Source organism: Argentina silus, assembly GCF_951799395.1.
Source record: "Argentina silus genome assembly, chromosome: 7".
NCBI classification, from domain to species: Eukaryota; Metazoa; Chordata; class Actinopteri; order Argentiniformes; family Argentinidae; genus Argentina; species Argentina silus.
The window spans coordinates 3857029-3868779 of record NC_139661.1 but is presented as its reverse complement, the minus strand read 5'-3'; the positions used below and the strand labels follow the sequence as shown (position 1 = coordinate 3868779).

Below are 11751 nucleotides of genomic sequence, written 5' to 3'. Positions count from 1 at the left end.
TGGACACACTGTAAGGACATCCCTCAACTCAAATTAAAAAGTTAGATACTGTACATACAATAATAGCAGCCAACTTGGAATTTCTGAGTAGTTACTCAGCATCAATCCACAGTCTACTGTGTCATGTATTTACTGTATCCTCAGTAAATCCCTGCAGCACTTTGATCTTTACCAAAGAGCAAATCCACATTAATCTTCAGTATATTAATGTAATCATTACATTAATGTGATGATTCTATTCGATGTAGAAAAGGATTAGGGCTTACATCCTTCCTCCCTCTCCTCTGAAAATACATGATAGAACACATTAAAAGGAAACACACACAGAGCTCTAATGTGTAGGATTTTAATACCCACACATGAAATTGCCCAGAATAGCACGCAGTAATCCAATAGTTTTTCCTGACCATGGGACCTGACCAGGAAAAACTCAGGGGCCCACATTTATAGGCTGTAATTGAACTCTTTGTTTGCGTAAAACTTTTAAAATCACATATCCTTTTTAAAAGGTCACAGAGAAAAGGTGAAAATCCATTGAATGGTAACATTATTTGAATTGAAATCATATAGCCAATTGAACCAGCACAAGGGGAAGTTATTCAAACGCACATATTGATTGGGGCAACTAGCCACTTAAACACATTAGGCTCATGAGCATGATTTAGCAGGTCTTCTTCAGCTGGGGTGGTCAGTTATACTGGTGATGTGTCGTCATATCTGCTTGAGAAAAATATAACTTGGCTGTGCATACATCCTTGTTGTAGGCATTTCTTACCTCTTTTGCTATGTATTATCAACTAGCTACAATACAGACAAGATGATGGCAGTTCATCTACAGTTGAGTAGTACAATAGTACACTAACAGAAATAATCTAAAAGTAGTATAATATAAAACAACATCCCTGACCTGAGCGTATTTTTCAGTAATCGTTCAGGATTAGTGTTAACCCTTTTACCTGAGTTGTATGTCCTACAAGAGGCTATAGGCAAGGCCATGTACTGTACTGTGTCTTATGTGAGCTACTGTAGGTAAGAAAAGGACCACAATGGAAATAAGTAATTTACTTTTTTTGTCCTCAATGAATCCTAATCAAATGCGTAATTTTGTGTGTGTACCTTGTTTTTGAATTATCAATAAACAAAAAACCTGGCTAGCTCTAAGCTATCTGTGACATTTTTGGTTTGACTGTCCCTTTTGGCTTCTTCATAATGTAGGTCTTTAAATAGTGACTTTAAAATCAATAAATTGTTGCGGATACTGTAACTACAGTACACAGATTGTGTCTTCCATGCAGTAGGTAAACAATATTTGCAAATATCGTACAAAGAGCACAAAGTAAGTCAAGCGAGATCTGATATAAGTGTTATTTGTGGTATTTTACATTGAGGCTTTAATGTATTGTTCTCACAAATCTACGAATACCACTCCACTGAACTACAATATTAATCAAATCTCACTCACAACATGATACAGCCTACTCACATAATACCTTTTTGTAGAATCTGTAAATCCCTCTCTGCAGTGGGCAGAAAAACAATGTATGGAAATGTTAGACATAAAAAAATAGATTTGATTTGGGGAAGGTACTGTATATTTCTGATATATGTACCGCTATTGTGTCTCTGTGTTGCTGGTAAAAGGGGACAATATTTATTTTATATTTCAAGACCTGTGCCAGTATGGAATAGTCGAGTTTTTAAGATCTGGGGCTGGATTTCAGCTCATGAACATTGTCTCCAAAAAAATCTCTTTTGCACATACAGTATAGTAATGTTCTGGCACATAGTAATGCTATGATCAGACACTGTACTTTCTTTCTATAAAAAAAAAAAACTTTTTCTTGATAAGTATCAATATTGAATATGAAGGCCAAAGGTCTTTTGATGATTGTTCTTTGAAACATTTAGAATACTGGTTTCTGATAATACTGTATATAAACCAGGATTGTGGATAAATTGTTGTTTACATTTGTCAATAGTAGACATATTTACAAAAAAAACGAAACAATCTCTGAGTCAAGATATCTCGCCTTGAATGCCCTGATCAGTCCTGATGTTCCAAATTGCCCATTTTAGTAAATTCCCACCACTCCCAAGATACCCCTCTCCCTCCTATGCGAGGTCCTTCTGTTGAACAATGCTAGAGATAGCCTGTGCTGCTCTCTGGGAATCACTGGCATAGTAGAGCAGGGTTAGACTGAAAAAACTCTCTCTATTTAAACGTTTTGCCTTAAGTCTCCTCTTCAGGAAATGAAATGCATGTTCAATAGGATTTAAATCTGGAAATTTAAAAATGTTTGTCCCTGAAAAACTCTAGTTGCTATGGCAGTGTGTTTTGGGTCATTGTCCAGCCGTTCAATTAGTTTGGAGGATTTTTCTTGTACTTGGGCTGACAATATGTTTCTGTACACTTCTGCGGATAATGTCTTTGATGCATTTATGCCTACTTCCTGGAGAGTGTTCCTGATCTGTGGGACAGTTGTTTTGCGGGTTTTCTTAATCATGCTGAACAACCAAAGCGGTCATCCACTACAGAAGTCTTCCTTGGCTTACCAGACCATTTGTGATTTCTGAGCCTCCTTTTAATGATGTTCCAAACTGTTCATTTTGGTAGGTTTAAGGTCTTGGCTATGTTTCTGATAGATTTGTTCTGATATTTCAGCCTCATAATGGCTTCCTTGACGTGACATTGGCATCTCTTTGGTCCTTATGTTGACAGACACCAATGGCAGACTCCAAAGGCAAATTAAATCCTAGAATCAATACTAGACATTGAGAGCTCTCTTATGACTGCACAAATGATTTGATGGAACACACCTGACCAACCAGAAACACCTGCAAGCCAATTGTCCCATCACTAGGGTGACTATGCATACAAAGTGTTGTAGTTTCTGAATGGTGAAACCAGTATGTTCACAAATACCATAAAATAAAAGCTGAGAATCTCTACTTTAACCTCATAGTAATTGTTTGATTTCAAATCCAAACTTTTGTAGTGTAGAGCTAAAAGAAGAAATTATGCTTCACTGTCCCATTACTTACGCAGGGGAGTGTACATCTGTCATCTACTCTTACTTTATAATATCCCAGGCCTGACACACTGCAACTCCCATTGGACTAATCCTCTCTGGGTCCTCAACATTAACCACCTTCTCAACAATTAAACTGCCTCCACTTACTGCAGATCCACTGCCCTCAACATGTACAGTGCAGCCCACCCTTGAATTCCTCTTCAACTCTAACTCAAGATGCAACGTCTGCTTCGGATTGACATCATTATAGGCTTTGTTTCTAACCCCAAATGTGAGAGGGTTGGCATTGGTTGTAGCCTCCCTCAGTTCACAGGCTTGCTTAGCCCCAGCTCCAGCCCTACCCTCTCTAGATCTCCTCCCCCCTGCCTCCTGCCTCCTCCTCAGCCAGCAGCAAGTGTTGGGCTGGCAAACTGCCTGGAAACCCCTCTTGAAGTTCTCATTGTAGTAGCCATAGATGATGGGATTGACGCTGGAGTTGGAGAAGGCCAGCCAATGGGCGAAAGGGAAAATGTAGCCAGTCAGGAGCTCCAGCTGGTCCCCATCCAGCCCTGCATAGTCGGTCAGCAGCATGAGGGTCCACAGTGGCAGCCAGGAGAGCATAAAGAGCAGGGCCACCACGATCAACATCTTGATCACTTTGATCTTTTTCTGGGATATCAGCGGCCTACCCTCCTGTCTGCCTGGGGGCTGAGCTGCAGCATCCTGGGGCTCCCTGCCTGACACCACGGAGGTGTAGAGTTTCACCCCGATGCGCCAATACATTAGTGTGATGAGGGTCAGAGGCACCAGGTAGATATGGGCAAACAACACAGTGGTGTAGACCTTCCTCATCTCCGGGTCGGCAAAGTTTTCATAGCAGCTGTACAGGGGGTATGTGATGTTGAAGTCCTCATTGTAAACCATGTAGTGATTGGGCACTTCCTCCACCATCAGCGCAGCTGCTGAGGGACACATTATTACCACTGCCAAGACCCATATCATGACTATAGTGGCCTTAGCCACAAAGAGGGTGAGTTTGGGCTGAAAAGGGTACACAATGCAGCGGAACCTACGTGTTTGAAAGAGGACAGAGGAAAAAAATACATTACTTGCAAAGGGACCAATCCTATTTGATATCTTCTGGTGTAACTTGACTTTCGTGCAAATCATTCAGTGATGTACATTCGGTGATCTGAGTTAAAGTTGTAAGTGCAGATCTCAAGTAAGAATTTGTGTTTTGTGTTTTGGCAAGCCACTAAGACTTCATAAATGAACAAACAAAAAAGCACAAACATTTCAGGTATAGAGATGAATCCACAAACAAAACAGTAGGTAGCAGTTTAGGGGAGATCTGGGGTGGATACATCAATTTTTGGACATTCAAATTCAACAGCCCTATCCAAAGTGGGGGGGGGCTTATTGATTGAATCCCAGATTTCCCCTTTAAGCATCCATTCAACCTCACAGTGCATGTAGAAGGCGGTTGTACCAACCTATCGACTGCGATGGCCACCAGGGTGAAGACTGAGGCTGACACAGACATTCCTTGCACAAGGCCACTCATTTTGCACACTGTGTTGGTGAAAGGCCAGCCTACAAAGCCAACAAAATCAATCATAATCAGCAGGATGAAATTGTGAAGGCTTTCAGCAGAGACAAAACAAATGAGATTCCTGAATTAAATGTACCTTCATTCACTGAATGTTGTGTTTAATTGTTGCAGTTTTCATCATTGTGTTAGCACACAGCAATTCCAAGAACAGCACAAAACATCCTTGACATGATCATTGATATAGACAATACCACATCCATGGAAAACAAGCTAGAATTTGTGGTGCACTCTTCAAACTACAATCATATTTAGAACAGTCAGCATACTTCTCACAATTTCACAAAGTTAGTTCAACCTAATAGTAACTAACTAATGTATTGTACATACCTGTCAGTATGGTAGGCCTATATCACAAGTAGTTAAAAGGATAGGATTTTAAATGACAAAATCACATATTTGGTTCCTTACCCTGAATACCCTGAAAGTAGTCAAAGGACAGACTTCGATACACATTTTGGTTTTGTTTATCTGGGGACTGTGTAAGAAAATAAAGGACAGTATCAACTTATGTGTTTAAGGAATCTTTTACTTGGTGTATCAGGCAGCAGAGGAAGTCCATTCTCTGGGTCCAGCCTTGTGGTCTGAGCAAAGAACTGAGTTTTCCATCAGCTCTTGTAGTGTCTTACCCAGTCTGAAGCAGTATACAAAGCATTAACATCTTTATGTCATACCAACCTGTATGTTAATTGAATTGATAGTTCTTGTCACACTTAACTTGATCACTTACCATCACAGGATGTTGTGAAAACCAATTCCAAATGGTTGGCCTGATTAGCATGTCTCCTAACAGTCTAAATCTTACAACTGATACAAACCGCTAATTGTTAGCATTTTCAACCAAAAACCAATGGAAGCCAATGGACGCTGAATTAGCATGTTTGAAAGTGTCCAGATAAACAGAACCAAAGTGTGGATCGAAGTTTGTGATTTTGAAATGTGGGTGAACTATCCCCTTTAAATTAGTACTGTAAGTATTGAGTTGGCATTATTCATATACTGGGACCATTGAGGATCTACAAAAGTGTGTAAGAAGTAAAATTTGTATTCATACTGATCAAATTCTTGAGATGTCTTTCATGCATGAGTCAGTATATGAGGCCGCCCAGAGCTGTGTGACCTGTGATGTAGTCTCACGTAGCCTTACCTCCAAATCACGTTGTTCTCTTGCCTCCTTTTGAGGTCTGGATAATTTTTTGCAGAGCGGTTTTGCCTATGCTAGCTTGCAACATTGAATAATTTAAGAAAAACCTGACGAAAAAAAACAGAACTTCTTTCTGTAAAGGATTTCACCAGGCTTTCCGAACTAGGAAAGGAGATTCGGCCTACCTGTGATGAGGTTGTCCACCAGCGTTGTGGGGATGCAGAAGATCCCCACTAGCAGGTCACTGACGGCCAGGTTGAGGATGAAGAGGTTGGTGACGCTGCGCATGCGCCGGTTCCCCAGCACGATCAGGCACACCAGGACATTTCCCACCATGCACAGCAGGAAGATGAAGAGGTAGGCCAGGATGAAGCTGGCGGCCACAGGGAGGGAGTGCTGGTAGTATGGGAAGTAGGTGGTGTTGGATACGTTGCTGTAGTTGGCGCCAAGGCTGGAGTTGATGTCAAGAGCAGTCATGTCTGAGGTGCCATCCACTTCCATTTCCATCCCCTCCTCCCTGCTGTCACACACTTCCATCACTCCATTCATTCTGGGACTTTCAGACTAAACCTTGAGGCACAAACAAATATCTTCAATCAGACTCTATTATTAAAAAATCTTGAGCAATTATAGTGTATTGAAGGTGCTACAGGATGTGTGGTGTGTGTGCTATGTCGATTATTCACTTCCTTTCTATGAAAGAAGAAATTGAACAAAGACCAGAATTCCTTGAAAAAGGCAGCAGCTGAAACATCTGGCTGGCCTTAATAAATAGAATTCAATCAATCAAAAGAAGCTTTGATAGTATGGCTGACCACAAATATCAGTTATTCATTATAGATCTGCAGACTGGAGAACAAGCACTGTGACATCCATAATGGCACAATTGGTGGTACAGTTCTGTCAAAACAATTGTCACAGAACAGATGAAACTGCACCACCAGAAATGTGTTTCATTGCGCAGGTTCTTGTTGGAACATTGCTGGTTAGCTTGGTGGTTGGTGCTAATATTGCTTTGGGGCCAAGACCACACTCATTTTGTATGGCCATACCTGAATAAATGATTAGTACCAGCGTCAGGTATGTGTGTCCTTTAAATGGTTAGCAGAAATGTGACAGAAAATACCTTAAAATGGTCAAGTTTTTTTGCCGTTATTTCATCCCATAGAAAATTACAATTTGTGTTCTCTAGTATCTACCAATTAAAATGATATGCATGACTCCTCATATGATGTTAGTATTAAGAAATATGACAGGAAATCTGCCCTGTGCATTTCACTCTATGGAAAATCCTATAGGAATGATTTTTGTCCAGTCAATCAATCAAATGTATTTGTATAGCACTTTTTACATAGACGTGTCGCAAAGTGCTTCACAACAAAAAAAAAAACTAAACAATAAATACATTACAAACAATATGATCTAACACCAAACCATAGGCCCCCAAAAAGCAAGCCAAGAAAAATATGGGGCACAGTGGCAAGGAAAAACTCCCTAGGGGGGAGAAACCTTGAGAGGAACCAGACTCCAGGGGGGACCTATCCTCCTGTGGCTGATCAGGTGCTGAACAGTAAACTAATGTGGAATGTACCTGGCAAGGACCAGGATACAGGGTGGAGTAGACTCAGCCTGGAAGAATTCAGGAACTGGAGTCTAGTTTTGAGGGGCTCAGAGCCTCGGACAGATAAGCATAAAGATGGATAATAAAGTTGCTTGTTTGTTTGTGCACAGAACCGCTGTGATAGACTACTGATTGTGACAATCATTTTTTCAAGCCAATTTCATTTCACATCTGGGTCAAAATACACCGTATTACTCCTACTTGCAAACATTTGACAATAATGTGTGCAATTTGATCAACATTTTGTTTGAGGTTGATCAACAATGGGGTTTAGGCTTTTATTAATTTGTTGATTCATTCAACTTATTTGTGCTTTCTGATTGGCTGATAATCCAAATGGGCGATGTCAGAAAGCCTCGGACCCAGTGCTTCTCGCCGTCTGCTATGAAAGCAAACATACTCTTGAATATCTAACAGATTAGCTGTTCCTCAGCTAAATTTGGGAGGCTTTTTTAATGAAATTTCGCACGCAGCTGATGGTCATCACCCGCTGTTCTCCCCGCGATCTGGAGTCCCTGCCTCTGTCTCACTGGATTAACTAACCAGATGTAAACACTCAGTTAATTGGAAAGTCTGCTTGTTTGGTTGCAATTGGCCCTCACATACTACTGAAAGCGCAGTGCAGAAAGCCACTATCTGCAACTGATTAAGTAGAGATTTTATGATGCATTGCTCAAACAGCTATGACATTCAGTGACAACAATACAACTTTGCAGCATCATTGTCTGTCTTATACTATAGTTGGATATCATGGTTTTAAGTCCTTTCCTGTTGGTAGGTTTATGAGACATCATCGAGCAATATAACCACCAAGGGACCTAGTAATGCCAGAGCCTTAATATCAACAGTCACACAATATCAACAGGAACAGAGGACAGGTCGGGGGGTTCAGGCAGTGGAGAGGCATTAGTGGAAACAAGACTCTGAGCAGCATGTAAACAGTGACAGTGGCAATACGTGCTCCATGAGATGATCTTACCTGAGGACCAATCAATATGTGGGTTGTGGATCGTGAGCCAAGGGTAACCGAGCACCAAAGGAGTGAGGGAACAGGTGATTATATGGAAGCTTATCTCCCCTTGATGATTACCGGATAGCAGAAGAGTAACAGGTGAGGTCTTGAATTCAATTAGAGCAAGAGACATGTCATTAAGACCTTTAGCCCTTACTGGAATGTCAATGTGCAGCAGCAGCATGTAGCGGTAGCTGAGGCCGAGGATCAGAGAGAAGATTTAGAAGAGAACAGCAGTATTATACGACTAACGACTGCGAGCCCAGCCCCAGCACAAGCAAGGTTATTACAGCTGAAGCAGAGGCCCATCAGGAGGGACAGATAAGCCAACAAATAAAAAAAAAAAAGCCAACAAATAAAAAAAACTAATAAAACAAATAAAAAAAAAGACAGATAAGCCTAGTACAAGCATACAAGCCTATGAAAAAGTGGTAGGCAAGGGAATAGATAACATCAATAGGAGGCTGGCTAGCATAGTGAGCTAACTGTACTGGTAACATGGATAATGCCAGACAGTTTGTTGCTAATGTTTATTATAGTTAGCTAATTTGCTAAGCCCTACTATTTAGATTACTCACTTAGTCCTCAATATTCACTGTTACAGCCATATTTGATCATTTAAATAACTCTTGATCAGCCATGAGAAATAATATTATATTATAATATAATTAATATTATTAATATGTCATTGTTTTTTTTAACCTTCGCTGAAGAATCCCTTACAACTCCCTATGAAAGGGAGTATATGAAATACTATAGTCTATGTACAGTATATGAAAGAGTATGAAATAGTATAGTCTAGTGTTTACCTTTCTCCAGCCCCATTTGCTTTGTTGTACAATAAGTGGTAGGGCTGCTGTGTTTTGCATTTTGTCCTTATATTTGTCATTTATAATTAATATGTTTATTCATTCATTTATATCCAGGTTGCTAGGCCCAGTTCAATTGCAGTGGAGGATAGAGTCAAGGAGAGCCAGGATGCCATTGCCAGCCCATTTTTGTATTATTTCATGTGACCCAAGTAAGGCGACCTAAAAATTTTTTTTTGTTTCCAGTAAAACAAAAAAGTCCAGTACAGTAAGTTTTCTTTTGCAAAGATGGCAACAATTGGAAGTGGCTGTCGTACAGTAAAGAAAGTCAGGCTTTATATTGTTCAGTTTGTATGGCATTTGGGAAACCCACAGACAGCAGTATTTTTATCATTGACATGAAAGACTGGAATCATGTCCACCAACGTGTAGAGGAGCACCAAAAGGGTATTATGCACAGAAATTGTGCCGAAGCATACTTTTTAAAGGCCTCCAAAGTCCAGAGATATAGAGAGATGGCTCAGGATGAGACTTTGACAGATAGAGCGTGGGCCCACAAAATTGGTGTACACAGTCAAATCATGGATACGGTCAATGAGAGCATCCATCAGCGCTTTCTCACATCAGTCAGGAAACTTATGTTGTTTTAATAAGTTTAATGAATATGTTAGTACAAATAGGTTTGGCGTAATCAGATGGCTCCACGATGATATAGCTCCCCGCTTGAAGTTAAACAACATTAGAAACAATATTACAAGGCGGGGAGCCCATAAACTTTTCAAACCCCCCTTAGGTAGGTAAACACAGAGCGAAACGGCAGGTAGCCGGGGCGGTGGGTGGGGTGACCACCCAATGTAACTCTCATAACCAGTGGCAAGAAACTGCTTAACCATAGAAGAGTGCTGCAAAACTCAGCTTTTAAAGTCTAGTCCCAAGAACATGTGATATGTTTTGCGTAACGTGAGATCAGCTGTCAGTCACCTGACAGCCAGCTGCAACTCTCCTTAAAGTGCCCGACCGAACCTTCTTGACCCCAAAAACTTCCTACAGATACCCTCAAGTAATCTACCCAAGTCATCCCTTCAAGAGCTCAGCAAATGCTTGCTTAAATTTGACAGCAGGGCAACTGATGACAATTTGCAATGTGAGCTGAAGAGTTTAGCTGCTCAAAACATCAGCACTGAACGAATACAGAACAAGGACAGTGAGTGAGGATGAACCTGATGGAGAAGAAGTGGAGAAGATGAATAAAAGCGGTTCATCTTGTAAAAACTGTGCAGTATGTTGTTACCACTTGTTGACAACTTGTTGCTTACCACATAATGTTTTTGTTGACAGATGCCAGAAATGTCATAAGCCAGAAATGTCATGCAAACTTTAAGTACTGTTGTTGATATGGTGTTATTATACAGTTAATTGATGACTTCACAATACCCTATGAGAAACTGCTAATGTCTAAAAAAACATGTTACTTTTCCTTCTCACCAGACACTGACAACTTGCAAATCTTCACACCATCCTACCTGCACATCTACATGATTGAAAGAAGACTGCCAGCAACAACAAGTTCCACCACCAACCAGCATCTTCTACCCTTCTGACTAAATCCTCTATACCAGCACCATCACTCCTAGTGATTTTTAATGGCTTTTAATAGCACCAAGTGAGCTGTAAAATTGTCCTGTGTTTACTGATATTTTATACATTTTCTCTCACTTTTCATTCTAATGTTTCTGCTGTGTACAAGAAACAGCGCCAACAACATTATAGTTGGGGTTCTTTAGTTCAGCTTGCATGGTGTCAATCCCACAGGGAGCATCATCATACAGCATATTGCTTAACTGCAGATTGCCACGACGCATCACAATTGTATTACTTATGACTTTATGACTGTGTCGTAAAGACTGTCTAAGATTGTATTGTTCTGTCCAAAACATTACATCACTCTTTTCTTTTTCTTTTTTAACAACAAACATGTTGTTTTCTCAACCATAATGTATTTATAATAATGTACTTGTAAAACTGATATTCCTTATTGAACAATTCACTTTCTTGAATGCAAACATAACACATTGTGTTTTAGTAATAACTGTTATAGTCAGTCCATAACAACAGTCCATGAGACAGAACGGTCTCTGTGTGTGTGTGTGTGTGTGTGTGTGTGTGTTCGTGTGCGTGTGCGTGTGTGTGTGTGTGTGTGTGTGTTAACAGTCCATGAGACAGAACAGTTTCTGTGTGTGTGTTTTCATGGGCCATGATGAGACTAGGCTACTCATAGTCACGGAGGTAAGATGGAGGCTGTTGGTTGTCTCTGGAGGTGTACCTCCAGAGACAACACCTCCAGAGGTGTTGTGACAACGACAGCGTCATCATCAGCTTCATCAGGATCTGGTGGGATGTCCTGGATCTCGTTGATTCTCTTGAAGAACGAGGAGTTGGTAATGGACTGTCCACTTCTCACTGCCATGACCTTTGACACTGGCCTTTGACCTGTTGTAGGGTGTTGTAGGGAGCTTGTAGTGCTTTGGTTGGTTGATTTAGAGTG

At 40.6% G+C, this 11751-nt stretch overlaps 1 protein-coding gene across 1 annotated transcript; it reads right to left on the bottom strand.

Moving 5' to 3' along the window:
- Nucleotides 1-255: 255 nt before the first annotated feature.
- Nucleotides 256-6313, bottom strand: npffr1l2 (neuropeptide FF receptor 1 like 2; the record flags this gene model as incomplete). Its single annotated transcript, XM_083673248.1, has 4 exons — nt 256-284; nt 3374-4080; nt 4505-4604; nt 5950-6313. The coding sequence occupies 4 exons, from the start codon at nt 6311-6313 to the stop codon at nt 256-258; spliced, it is 1200 nt and encodes a 399-aa protein (XP_083529374.1).
- Between the last annotated feature and the right edge of the window lie 5438 nt (nt 6314-11751).